The following is a 14634-nucleotide window of genomic DNA, read 5'->3' on the forward strand; positions in this document are numbered from 1 at the left end:
AATATTATAATTATAATAATAATAATAACAATAAATAACAGCAGAACGCAGATGTAAACGACGATAGCCTGCAGTCGACCACTACCAGCCCTTTCCACCAAAATAGATGATTTCTCCAAGTCTGTGTGGTTCTTTCTTCCAAAACAGACTCAGTTGCACCGTTTTTATGAAGTCCTGATGCTAATGATAATGCGTTGCTGATGAGCCAAGTATTTCTTTATTTGTGCAGCCCCAATCAAAATGTTACTTCACGAAATGATCAAGATGAGAAGCGCGTTGCAGCTGATTGAATAATAATTAGGACTTTATCCTCATAATATTACGACTAAAAAAAAAAAATATTCGGTGAAAACAGATTATTTCAGAGACAACACAAAAATATTGTCAAACACTGTGGGGAATAGCACAGGTGTCAATAATGGGTCTGATAGCCTTTCTGGATTTTCAGTTTATTTATGGGCAGCATTCGATGGATGAGAACTCTTGTCAGCAACAAGAGAAGGGTGAAGAGAAGCCTTCAGATCAGTGGAATTAGTATGTATATGTCATGGGGAGTCTGGGGTGTTTCTGGGAAGCTAGAAGGCATTGCACTTGAGAGCAGTAAGATGGAAGAGGTACAGGATTTGGGTAGAAGGCATCAATGTCACTTAACGTTACACAGACGTCTATTTGAAGGCGATAATTGGGTTTTATTTTTGATTACAGCTCATCAGTTTGTGTGCTGTACAAACAGTTGCCTCATTAGGCACACTAGAGGTGATGCTTTCACATTCACATGGGAACTGACGCACAAACAATAGAGTTTCTGTGTATTTCATTTTTTTGCAATAACGCATGACGCTTTTACCATTTATTTTGAGTAATGGCAAATGCCTCGTTATTATGCAATCACTCTCATTATTCTATATTAATGAGGTTTTCGTGCGTTGGCATGTTGCATTTGAAATGTGTGTAATAAGATTGACACTGACTAAAGCCACCTTGGTATGATTGAGAGCACTGGTGATATGTTAGCCTCATATATTTGCAACACTGCACTGGACTGGTAATGTGTTTTCTGTTCCTCTGAGCTGTAATTTTCCTGACTTATTACTCTGTCAAGGAGGTTATAGTTTCACCCCTGTTTATTTCTTTTTTTTTTCAGCCGGATTATGTAAAATTGATTTGCACTTAACTTGTTGCAGGGAGAATCCATTCAATTTTTATGTAGATCCTGTGAAAGGCTAATAACACATGTAAATGGTCTGTATTCACATAACACGTTCCTACTCTTGATGACCACTCAAAGCTGCTTTACACTGCAGTTTACACTGCAATTCACCCAATCACACATTTTATATATTCACACTCTGCCAGCACAAACGTCAGGAACAAATGCCGGGTAAAGTGTCGAGTGAAGCCGGGAATTGAATCCGGAACCTTCAAATCTACCACTGAGCTACAGTCGCCCCCATGTATCTTGATCTGGTGACATAAAACACGTACCATGAACCACATGCCCTGCTAACAATTAATATTTCCCACAACATGCAATTTATGAAGTTACACAACTACAACTGTGGTTGTAAGACTGACATGAGATTGTTTGGCCTTGGCAGAGGCAGGTGCTCATGTTACTCTAGTCTATCACTAAAATTGTTCAGACGAGTTCCTTGATTACAAACATCGCTGGGTGCAGATACACTCGAGGGTGAAGCCATGGCAGCTGATAATTTCTGTTATTTAGAAATTAAACAGCTGCTGAAATCCTGTGAAAGTCCTGTTTGGAATTTGTATGCAACACACATTCTTGCACAGATTGCCGACTCTCCCAGCACGGACACATAATCCTGTAGTGTACAGTATGGTTGTATGTGTGTTTAACAGAACATATCAGTGTGTCTAATAACCTCAAGCATTTATTTACTATCACTTTACTAAAACACTTCTGTTGTTTTCTCATTTCACACACTAATTGAAAACACATGGCATTTGTGTGTTTGTGTATGTGCTTGTGTTTGTTACCTCTTTAGGACGATTTCTGGCATAAACACTGACCTTGTTAGGATCAGTAGTTCTCACAGAGGCCAAAACCTTGTCCTAATGAGACAGAACCTCACTTCTGCGGAACTAGTTAAGTTTAGGGCTATGATTTGAATTGTAGTTATGATTAAGGTTAGGTATAAGGGTTTGTTAAGGCTGCACAAATGAATGGAGGTCAATGCAGTGTCAAGACAAATAGCTGTGTGTGTGTGTGTATATTTGTTGTCCCCGTTTCCATTTTGTGTACATACACAGATTTATAGTCAAATTCCTTGTATGTGTACTCATACGTGATTCAGGAACAGTATCTAGTAGCAGTAATGCTACATGCTAGCTCCACATAGTGACATGACCTTGTGTGTCCTAAAATAAATAATCCACTGACAGCATGGGCTTCACTTAAAAGCACATTAGCACAGAAAAAGTAATGTTGTGATGTGATGTTTCCTGTATTTGCAACATTATGGAAATTCTGCTTTCAAAGGATTTGAAGTGTGCTTCTCTAATGACTGTAAATTATTCATAAGCTCAAACTACACATGTCAAACAGAAACACACGGCAGTGGCAGTGGCGTTGAAAGTGCTGTTTATTCCTGCTGTTGTGGTGTAAAATTCATTAAATCCAGAGTTGTGACCAGATTGTCTGGGCTAACAGATAATTCTGCCGTATGAGCTAAACGCCAGGTTTACTTCTTGGGATAATGTGAAATTTATGGGATCCAAACTTTTTTTTTTCCCAAGTTGATCTTCTCATAAGCTCTCTAAATACACTTGTTTGAAAACCAAATCATTAAATCATTAAAGGTATCAAACCACAGTATCAATACTATTTGCTGTCTTTTTCAACTTTCGATTTATTTACTACCTATGAAACTGTCTGAAACGACACCTTTGTGTGTCCAGTTCATCATCTCTCCTTGTCCTGCCTTCAGTCTGAGTAGGGCTACAACACGCGGTCTCACATGGACTCAAATTCATCGATGCGCTGCTTGGTGTTACCCTGGCGTATCTGACGTAGGGTCTTGTATTTGTCACGGCCGGCCTTCACATTCTCGGCATGGATCAGGTCATTAGGGGTCTTTTTGCTCTCGTCCACAGCTCCGGCCAGCTCAGCGCTCAGGAACTAAAAGAGAACGCACACGGTGAATGAAATCCTCTTACACGAGAATCTTTGTGAGACTATTCAGAAGCCTTACCTCTCAACAACACACTCCCCCCAATCCCCATGTGAAAACACTCTATTGTCCAGCGTTATTAAGTCCATTTTTGTGTTGAGTCCTCTGTGCAACATCATATCTTGTTTTGTCAGTGAGATAGATACCAATTTCACTTCAGCTGTAATAGGCTCTGGTCTGTATGAGATTTGCAACATGAATGAATGAAACCAACATACTGATCATTTACCCGGCAACAATGTTTGATTATTAAAAATGCAATGAGTCCTTGGTGATCATTTTAGTGATCAATCAGCAAATCTCTAAATAGACACAAACATAGTGAATGAAAACTAAACACTTCAAAATAAATTTAAACAGCACCACTGTGAAAAAAGTGTGGGTTTCAAACCACATATTGTATAATGTGGGTCTCACTAAAAAAGATCCTCCATACATGTTATTAAGCCTTGACCACTGAGATGTTATCATGGACATTGGATGTCAGTGAGTGAGAGTCTGTGGAAAGAATAAAAACAAGTTTCCAGCTAATCCTGTGACTTCTTATGTCACAGCTTAGACGTAGCATTATCTTAAGCTCAGTCTTACTCATTGTGAATATCCTGACACTAATCTGTTAGGCTAACATTTCCCAGGTTCCCAGGTACAATTCCGCAGCAATAGTTGTTCAGGTAGTTCCCAATGATCCACATATATCAACAAAGTCTTGTGGTGCATGTTTTATCCTTTGGGGACATTGAATATCTCTTCAAAATGTCATGGTAAATCACATCATTGTCCTTGATGTTTAGGCTGAGGCAGCAAACAAACCAGCTAAAGTGCCATGCCAACATGTTCCCAATGACACTGTAAAAAAGGTATCATGCATGTGCAGTATTTCCCTGCAGTCATTTAGCAATGCTGTTTGATTATTGATTAAATGCAACATGATCAACTTATTAATTAATATCAGTGTGCCACTAATGATTGTTACCTATAAAAAAAAATAGTAATAATAACCTACAATGGCTATTTGGGAATTTAATTCAAAACTATTTTGATTTGAAGAGATAGGGGCTGGGTCACATGTGGCTAGCACTGTTGCCTCACAGCAAGAAGGTCATCAGTTTGAATCCTCGTTCGACTGAGGCCCTTTCATTGTGGAGTTTTCTTGTTCTAACTGTGTGTGCATGGGTTTTCACCGAGTACTCAGGGTTCCTCCCACAGTCTTAAAACATGCAGAGGTAATTGGACACTTTAATGTGACCTGAGGTGTGACTGTGAGAGTGAATGGTTGTCTGTTCTGTGTTGTTTTGCTCTGCAATGGACTGACAAACTATTCAGGCTGTACCTCACCTTTCGCCCCAGTCAGCTGGACTTGGCTCCAGCTCTCCGCGACCCTCATGTGGAGGATAAAGTAGTAGACGATGAGTGAGTGAGTGAGTATGGGCCATGTCTTTGGGGATACACTGATGTACCATATTCATCGTCACGATTTAGAAAGGAATTTCGAAAACTGGTTCACTGACATGATGGTTTTGCTTTAAATAATAATACTAATAATGATAAAAAATGGTTTTTGAAATGTATAACTTGAAATCATACCTATTAGGGACATTTAGAGAAAAGTCAGAACATCACCAAATGCATTAGAATTCATCATTTAGTCATAAAGAATGTAAAAGAAAAAGTGTGAACCACTTTTGTGCAGGCATGGCTAAACTCCTATTGAAATTGTATTTCAAGACAGAATTTGGGAGTTCATTTTGATTCAGTTCTTTCTTGTTGGTGCATTAAAGGTCCATTACACTGGATTAATGTGTGCATTGTGTCAACGCTCGACAGTGCCTGATACTTGGTGCTGGAGGTAGTTATCAGAGGCTAGCAGAGCAGTGTCTGTCATGCTGTCTATGAAGCTAAAGTGACGATGATGTGATTTCGCCATTGTTGGGTGCACTTTGTCCAACAAAAAACACCAATAGAACTACTTGTCCGAGAGCTCAGTTTGATCTGCGTAGAGTTTGCACTATAAATGTGATTTAACTGGTGTGTCCCTGTGTTGGTATATTTGCACAACTTGTAAAGGTGAACGTTTGCCAACTTCTGCCACTTGCAACACAAGCAAAGCAAAGCAACAAACCCACAGCGCGCCACGGCAACGCTTGATGCCGCTCCATTCAAAGTGAATGAAAATCACTTCTATTTACACCTCCTCTGCGTATGTGTGAGTCCAGCACAGTCACTGGTCTTAGTATCCAGCTGGGGTTGTTTTGAATTTAGTGTGAGTAGAGTGTGTTATCTCCTGATTAAAATATACTTGAAGGCATTTTGTGATTTGTTTGTCTGCAGACTTAAAAGCTCAAGGGCAGTTCCAGGGTTTCTAATCTGCTAAACTTGACCTCTGACCAAAAGGGAGAAGGAATATTTAACTACTCATTTAACCTTACCTTAAGGTTTTTCTGCAGTCTCTGGTTCTTTTGAGCCTCTGTTACTCTTTCCTCTTCACTGCGATCTCGGACCATGCCTGGAGAAGTCAGCTCAGCGCTGGCCTCTGCGCTGCTCTCATCAGTCTCGTCGTGCTCGTGCATGGGGGGTTGGACCGGATCCTGAATCTGGACACCCATGAGTTTAGTCTTCAGCCCGTCTTTGGTTCGCTCCAAATCAGCTTCAGCCATCAACGCCTGTCAACCCACATGACATATTAAAGTCCTGTGCCGTATTAGAGACAATTGTATATTCTAACAAAATGATTGCTCGAGGTTCGCTTCCATAAGTGCAACAAATTAGAAAAAAGGTGTGAGAATAACACTGTGGTATAACAAGACAATGTGGAGACTATACTGGCAATCTTCTGTTTTGCAGGCAGACATTTGGGTACAGTCAAGCTAAAACTTTCTTTATGCATTTAATCATTTGTTCTTGGCTTCAGAGGAGCTGGGGTTTATTGTATGTTACAATGCAGTGGCAATGACAAAACTCATTCGATCACAGTTTGAAAGTGTTGTAAAAATCTTTGTCTGTAGTTGAAGTCTTGCTTCTGTTTTACTCAGGTTTAACACTTGGTAGTGTCAGAAATTCCTCTTTGCTCATGTTTGATTCATCCTTCACCTCTCTTGTGGTTCTTTGATTAATTCTCACCCTTCCCTGCCATCTCTTTGCCTCCTCGTCCTTTTTCTTCTTGGCATCTTCCAGCTGGGAGATCTTAGAGGTAAGCTCTGCCAGCTCAGTGGCCTGTACACACACAGGCACACCAATGGGAAGAGAGTTAAAAGTGCTCTGGATCGGAGGTCAGTGTGCTCTATCTGCATGTGAACGTGTGTGCTCTCATATCTATTCATATGCAGAATCACAGAGGTCATTTCTATCAGTTCAAGATTAAAAAATAAAAAACAGTTTTTGTTAAAAAAGCCTATGTGATGTCAGATAGAATAATGTAATAAATCATTTAACAAAACAAAGAACTAGACTGCTTTTCTTCCATTTTTGGGGACAATACAAACAGTATCTATACATTTTACAGCAACACTTTTTAAGTATGAACAAATGTACAATTTATCCTTCCAAATTGAATTGAATTACTATATTCAAATGCAAACGTATTGTGTGAAAATACCAAGCTTTCCTGGTTCTTGATCTGAGTTTCAGAATGGTGTAGCAGGGCTGCTTTAGCTTCTACAGCCGCTCGGCGGTCCTTGTCCAGGAGCTCAGCCTCCTCCTGAGCAATTTTCCTTTCCTTCTCTAACTCAAGAGCCCTCCGAGTTTGCTCCTCCAGCTCTGAAACACACATGCACAAACATCCAGCACACGTGCAGACATCCCCACGTATGATATTTAACAGATAAGAAAAGTAAGCCCATACATTATGTTTTTTTTTTTTTTTCACATTTAACAGCAAAAAATGAAGCTTGAGTTGAGAAACATTTGTATTCAGAAAGGTATCAGACCATCTTGAGCTCTCTTTGTCTGCTCTTCAATCTGTCTCAATCTCTCCATCAGCTCCATGGTCTCACGGGCAATCTTCTCAGTTTCCTTCTCAGCATTTTCTCGCTTTTTTTTCTCACTCTCAAGCAGAGCCCTGACAAGAGAATTGAGCATAAATACACATCTAAAAAAATATATCGCCTCGCAGTTCTTTCTTACAGCAAAGAGAACACACTGTAAAACTGTTAAAAAAGCCTACATTAATTTATCCACTCGTACCTTTCCATCTGCCTCTTATTCTTCTCCTGTCTGGCCTGGGCCTTCATCTGCTGCACCTCGATGGTATCAGGTTTACGCCTGCGCATGTACAGGTCATGATTCCCCATACACAATGCAAGGATTCGTTTGTTAATGCGAAGACGAGGAACGTAGAAAACGAAGTCCTGCAACACAAAAACCACGAGCGGCGATTGCCCTGGGGTTCATTTATGACACATAATCAACATCACATCTGTTTTATATTCAAACGTGGGCTTGAATAACCTAAAGCAATAGTTCAGTTGTGGGGGGATTCAATTATTTTTTTTTCCCCTGAACTTTAGGATGTTTATCTTAAGGCTGTGCGTGCGGTCACACGGCAACTTGAACCGAGAAGCTAAAGCCATGTTTGTCTGTTTGTGAACGAGATCATATTCTATATCCACTGCGGTCAATACATTGTTCTGGTTTATGCGTTTTCAAACTTGGTATTCTTCCAGTAACAAGGATATGGGGTTCTCTCACATCTACAGTGAAGAAATATGAAATATGAAATATGAATAGGCATATCTTTGCCAAAGCAGGATTTTGAATGTAGTTGTGAAAATGAATTCCTAATACTCACATTTGAAAAATAGCTCATTTCCCACAAAATGATCTAGTTTATAATTTGACCTGACAGCGGAGAAATGTACTGTATTTCATGAAATGACATGGTCCATAGACACTGGAGCTGATGCAGCTGAATCACAATTATGGATTACTATTGACTATGTAATAGAATACCGGAGCCTTCTTGTCAATTGGCTTGATGAGGAATTTCTTGTCATTGAAGGAAATATTTCTGATCTCACTCCAGGGGAAGCCAATCTTCGGGGTCATCCTGTAAAATATAAAATAATATAAGCATTGCTGTATATTTCATAACATAATATCATAATAGCACACAGTTAGGGCATGCAGTTCAAATATGGCATAAAGTTAAAGAATTAACACTACAACGTGTAACATATTGTGATTTTTGTTGTTGATATTCTGCTTCGGTTTAATTTTTGTGAACAGAAGCGATGTAACATTGTGTGTATGCTGCATCCCTAATCTGAAAATGGGCTCTGTCATGCAATACTATCAGACCTGACTGAGGAAGTGTTTGTGTGAATACAGCAAGAGTGCGGGGATGAGCAGGTGGAAGAAGCATTTATCCCATCAAACTGCTGAATGCTGAGTTTTTCAGCAGTAGATTTAACATCTGAAACTTTTCCTGGTCGCTTCTTTAGGTTTTCAATCATACGCACACTAGTCAGTCACACATTTACTAGCTAGTAGATTTGGCCAGCACCATGTAGGGGTTTTGCAACCAGACATTTACCAATGTCCGCTGCAACTGGCCGACTTAAACATAATTGTGTGAACTCATTTGACAACGGTCTAAACGTAACCGTGAATGTATTTGTTTATGTTTAAAGGTTACAGACTACACCTTTAAATAGGAGATATTCTCTCAAACCCCCAATAATTATGCCTACACCAAAGACATACACAAGTTTGCCATTTTCATAGAAGAGAAAATAATCCTTAATTGTTATTGCATTGTTAAAACGATCATTTTTTATTATTTTATTATTCGATTATTTTCATAATCGATGAATCTGTCGATTATTTTCTCGATTAATCGTTTCAGCTCTAATACTCACACATAAAAATGATGATGTTGTGAACAAATTACATAAAAACAACATACCATTAGTGCTATTTAAAGGCATGGTTAAAAACTGTTATTGCATATCTGCGTGAAGGAAACCATCCTTAATTATTGTGGCAGTGGTGGGAGAGGACGTGGGATAGGAAAAGAGTTCATCACTTTAGTATGTGACTTAGCAGGCTAACACTTCTGAGCACTAAATTTAAACCTTTATAATATATTATGGATTTTTCAGTGAGGGAGAAAGAGCAGATGTGTTTTTCAGAAACGTCTAATCTTACACTGAGCTTGAAGGGGATCGTAATCTGTGGACACAATTTAATGTTGGCTGTACATCTAGTTGTCAGCACATAAAATGTCAAAAATAGTAACACCAGATGAAAAAAAAAAGCAATAGGTCACCAAATGAATTATTCTTCAAACAGATGTCATATCATTCTGAGCCAATGTGTTTAGAGATGTATGTAAATGTTCGCCCTGCTGGGAGCACCGGAGGAAAAGTCAGGGGACACCATTATGTCCTTAGGATTCGGGACAATGGACACGCCTACTACATATTTAAGCAGTCCATCCAATTGATAAGCTATTTCAGTATAAAAAGTGAAATATTAACCTTATTGTGACACAAAATGAAAGGCGAGAAGTCACTTATATGAGCACATGGTTTCATGCTAATCATTGTCATAGTCCAAAGTGGTGGAAGAATGACCAATCATCATGACATACAGGAGTGGACACGATTCTTGAACAGCTTGTACATTTCAAAAGTGTGACATACTTGTCCTTTTTGTCATAGATATTGAGGCCCAGTGCGTCCACTCCCAGCCACAGCTCTGATCCTTTCTTGTTCTTGATGCTGAAATAGTTAACCCCATACATCTCTAGATCCTGGGCTATTTTCAAATATTCCACCATGGCGTCTTCTCTGTGGTGTGGAATAATTTAATGAGCTACAGAAAAACTGTTTGCCAAAACAAAAATTAATTAATGACTTTTTATAGACTGCAGAGAGCACATGTACGGCGGTAGTACCTCAGCATTCCTTTGTGCTCCTGATGCCACACTTGAATTCTTTCCTCCCACTGATTCTTATTCAGTTTGTGCTGTTCCAAAACCCTGGGTTTATCAGTGGAAAGGACACATCAGTTAGAATCCAGTTGACTGAAACTGGAATTAAGGTGACCTCTGGTTAACACTTCAATGTAAAGGACTCACTACCTCTGTGGCAGTAGCTTCTCTTTTGTCAGATATCCTGGTACGTGATAGTCTTTCTTGTAGTCTCCGTGTTTGACCTGAATTGCATATGAGGCTAAGAGAACTGCAGTCTCGGGTGGACAGTATATGTCATCATTTAAGATGCCCTCCTTCACCTAACACACAGACACAGGCATTCATCTCTCATGTTTGTTTTTTAATTATATCATGAGTAAAAAAATGTTACACACTTTTGTACAATAATTCTAAAACTGCTCACATCAACATGGTCAAAAGTAACTAAGTACATGACTTCTTGTACTTAACTTAAATATTATTAATATTAAAATTTGCAACATCTGTAATTTACCTCTATTGTATTTTAGATGTAAATGATGAACTGCAGTTCAGCAGTGTGCATACTTTAAATGTTAGCAGTGGCATCAAATAGCTTCATTTTTTTAAACGGCTTCATTTTGATACAAATATTCAAATAGTCCAATATCTCATCAAAAATTAAGGATTTACAGGAAAGGTTCAAGAATTGACAACAGAAAAGTGTTTCAGATTATTTCTCTTATCTCTAATTTTTCCTAATGTCTGATGTTTCTGTTGGTAAAACTGTGTATAAAGTAGCTCTCAAACTTCAACAGCTACAACAGTAACAGGCTGGTCATGTTTATGATGCAGTATTAATCCTCTGATGACATCATAAATAATAACAAAAGTATCAACCTAGTACTAATATAACTCTACTCTATTAATGTGTTTTGACTTTTAATTTTTCACCGTTACTTGTCATGAAGTACTTTTACAGGGTTGTATTGCTACTTCCACTTCCACTGTGCTCTGGTCTTTATTTTGTGCACCTGGATGGATCCATATTTTGTATGCACGTACTCCCTTATGGAATACCCAGGAGGATTATTGGGATCTGCGTGAGTCATCATGGAACCCCCACTGGTCGTTAAGACAGGTTCAGCGTTTTGTTTTGATTGAGATCTTTTATTTGTCATCACATGTTATGTGTGCCACTCTTGGGTAAGATGGCATTATTTACACTGCAATAACAACTTATATAAATTCACATTTGCTCTAGTTAAGTTAATGTGAACTTGCATTTAAGAACATGGATTGTTTGTAAAACAGAAATATTGTCCAATATAATCCAGACATTATGTGAGATTGACTATAAAAGCGCATCATTACAAAACACAATTCTTTTTCAAAAACATCCATACTCATTTGTACTTATCTCCAACCTGCAGAAAGAAGAGGCGCTGCGTTGCTTCCTGGATCAGTTCCTCTGTGACATCCTCAGGGTAAAACTTGCCCCTGAACTTGATCAACAAAGGGTTGTCCCTTTTCACATCTTGAGCTGTCACCTGGGATTGGCAGTCCACAGCAATGGGATGCCAGAATGAAGAAATATATACTAATTAGCCTCAATGGAGTGATACAGTAACATTACTGAAACCAGAACCATGACTGCATCTTCATTTATATCCAGCTGTCAAGGGAGTCAGGTTGTACCATTGTGGGATGTGAAGCTCATACAACAACTTTGTCCTCACCCTCTTGTTCAGTTTGAGCCACGTGGAGAAGCCTTTGCTGTCCTGATACTGGAGGCCAAAGAACCAGGTTTCCCTCAGCCCAATGGTCTTCACTATCTGAACATAATAATAAACACATGATCATATTTGCAACTTCAATTTAAAAATGATAATCTGCTCAACCCTAGTACCTGGTCAAAAAGTTGTTTGCCAGTTGTGCTGGGCAGGATGGCAAACTCCAGCTCAGCATCCATGGTTGTAACCCGGACATTTATCTAGCAAAGAAGACACGCACAGTTACAAGAGTTACAAGAGGAGAAAAAGATCCCTGCTGTTCATTCATCTGTGTCACTGGAGAAGCATCAAGGAGCAGGCAGACTGAGAAAAAGAGCAGTACCACTTCTGAAATGGCTTTGTTTGTTATTTCAAACAATGCTAAATGTCTTTTTGTGACAGCAAAATGACCAAGAAGAGTCGTCCTTACATTCTTTTGTTCAACCAGGAGCATCCAATTGCAAGAGGTTGGTGGGGACTACTATCAAATAATGAAGCCCACAAAATACTTTAGACTTAACCAAGAACATGGTGGTTCATTCAGTGATGACTATTAATGGCAGGGTGAAACCAGTGACACCCATTAAACAACATTTATCTCGCATTGTACATTTACAGTTATTCTACCATGTACACAACAGATGTGCAATTGTTGGTAGAAACTGACTTGTGAAGTAGAGCAAAAAATGAAAAAAAAGGTTTGGTTCACTCTTCACAAGCGTTTTGTTGTGCAAAGCAGCCTTCCACCAAAGCCTCCAATAAAACATTCATATTACCAATGTGCTGCGGTTGTAAGACTGTTAAAGTAATTAAGGACTCAGCGCATTATTAACATTACTTCAAAAGGAAACATGATATTGTCATAGATTCTGCTCAAAAAAGGACGGAAAAAAAGGCTTCCTCGCAGACTTTACCTCATAGAGCATGTTCAAGGCTTTCAGTCATACTAATCGCAATTTAAACATTCCAATAAAATTATAATCACTTAAAGATCAATACTTACAGTTGCCATTTGTGTTGTTTTTGTATTCCTAGTCGAAACACTTCTGGAGCGAGGTGCTTGTAGAAGCCTTTCCTCTGCGGAGTCATATGAAACTGCTTGCAATACCTACAAGGATTATAGTGAATGAGAATGGACCATTGTATTGTTCCCAAGTATGTCTCTCTTAGTTAATCCAACGGCAGCTAGGGGGCCCACACAATTTAGACTGACAGCCTTCATCTGCAGTGCTAGCTTTTTCCACTTTAAATTAGTTAGGGTTTGATTGTGTATTACTCACTGAGTTCTAAGACGTGATCGGTGTCTACTAAACCTATAGTTTTGGGCATTAGCAGTACCTCAGCAGCTGCAGATGTTCCAGTAGCAGTCAAAGTGCCAGCACATTCTGCTGTTCTATTAATCATACTAGTTTCTATGTTTTAAGCAAATGCTGTTATGGCAAACAATGATCTTGTGGTTGAGGAGGTGGTATGTTTGGCCCGACACTAACTGCACACATTGCAGCAAGAGCGTTTTCATGTGAGCTGACAGAGCTGGCAGAAATACTGAGACCATGTGCCCAAGAACTCTCATGTAATACATTCAGTTAAAGTATATTGCATTTTTCTTTTTTTGAATCTACTTTCATTTATGTCATTTGATGACCAGCCCCAGCATATGTTCCCTTGATATGATCATAAACATTTTTTTACCCTGTCATTCATGTATTGCATAATGTAGTGGGTGGTGCAGTGACTAGCATTGTTGCCTCACAACAAGAAGGCTCCCGGTTCAGATCCTGTTTTGACCAAGGGCCTTTCTGTTCGGAGTTTGCATGTACTCTTGCTTCCTCCCACAGTCCAAAAACATGGTTGACCGTAGGTGCGACTGTGAGAGCGACTGGGTGTTCGTCTCGGAACACTTGCCATGTGATAAACTGGCGCCTATGGCAAGTGGTTTTAATTGAATTGGTAGACATGATATTCGTCATTCTTACTATTTAAAACTACAGTTACATATCTGCAATTCAGTTTTTACTAGTCAGAATGACATCACAGTTCAAGATATCTTCTATTATCCTCAATTGAAGATATCTACATTGTCCTTTTTGGATATCTTGAATTACGTTTCAGATAGTCAGAATGAAGTTGTAGATATCTGAAACTGGAAACTGAATCGTAGACATCTATAATGACAAACACTGTACACATGAATTGCAAAAGTGCCATCATTCTGACTAGTAAAAACCGAATTGAAGATATCTGAAACTGTAGTTTTGACTCGTAAGAATGACGTCACAATATCACAGGTAACTACAATTCATACAAGTCACAATTACAACTAGTAAGAATGATGTCACAAATATCAGTAATGGTAATTCCAGAAAGTCAAATTGGTGATTAAATGTTAAAAAGGCGGTGGTGACCTGCCTAAAGTACAAAATACTTATAATGTCATGATTATGTAAACAATACAAAACACTTGAATGGGTAGCTTCAATTTCTGCCAGTAAGACCTCTTAAATGTTACACACTGGACCTTTAACTTTGAAAAAGTAGTCAATTTTTATTAATCCCGTCTAAAATAGTCAGTATATATCATTATTATTATTATTATTATTATTATTATTATTGTTATTATCATTAGATAAGAACAATTGCACTCACCATTTTCAAAAACGTGCCAGTACAGGCCTGCAGTTGTTACCTGTGTGTGGTCACAGGTTGTGTGTGTGTGTAGCTGGCAGACAGACAGAGAGCGCGTGGCGGTGCCACTCATCACACGTAGCCACGGTTT

General features: G+C 38.9%; 1 protein-coding gene across 2 annotated transcripts; it reads right to left on the reverse strand.

Moving 5' to 3' along the window:
• Window positions 1–2591: 2591 nt before the first annotated feature.
• On the reverse strand, window positions 2592–14631 carry LOC131472749 (moesin-like). 2 transcript variants are annotated; one of them, XM_058650186.1, is made up of 15 exons: window positions 14505–14631; window positions 12862–12966; window positions 11996–12079; window positions 11826–11921; window positions 11514–11636; window positions 10276–10427; window positions 10090–10173; window positions 9836–9982; window positions 8142–8238; window positions 7377–7540; window positions 7121–7251; window positions 6790–6950; window positions 6315–6407; window positions 5624–5857; window positions 2592–3145 (listed from the first exon to the last, which is right to left on the reverse strand). In XM_058650186.1, exons 1-15 carry the CDS (start codon window positions 14505–14507, stop codon window positions 2981–2983), a joined length of 1839 nt encoding a protein of 612 aa, XP_058506169.1. In that variant the 5' UTR covers window positions 14508–14631; the 3' UTR covers window positions 2592–2980. The 2 variants fall into 2 exon arrangements, with proteins under 2 accessions (XP_058506169.1, XP_058506170.1); XM_058650187.1 differs by lacking the exon at window positions 14505–14631 and having other exon boundaries at window positions 12862–12991.
• Between the last annotated feature and the right edge of the window lie 3 nt (window positions 14632–14634).

This window comes from Solea solea, chromosome 14, assembly GCF_958295425.1.
Source record: "Solea solea chromosome 14, fSolSol10.1, whole genome shotgun sequence".
NCBI lineage: Eukaryota > Metazoa > Chordata > Actinopteri > Pleuronectiformes > Soleidae > Solea > Solea solea.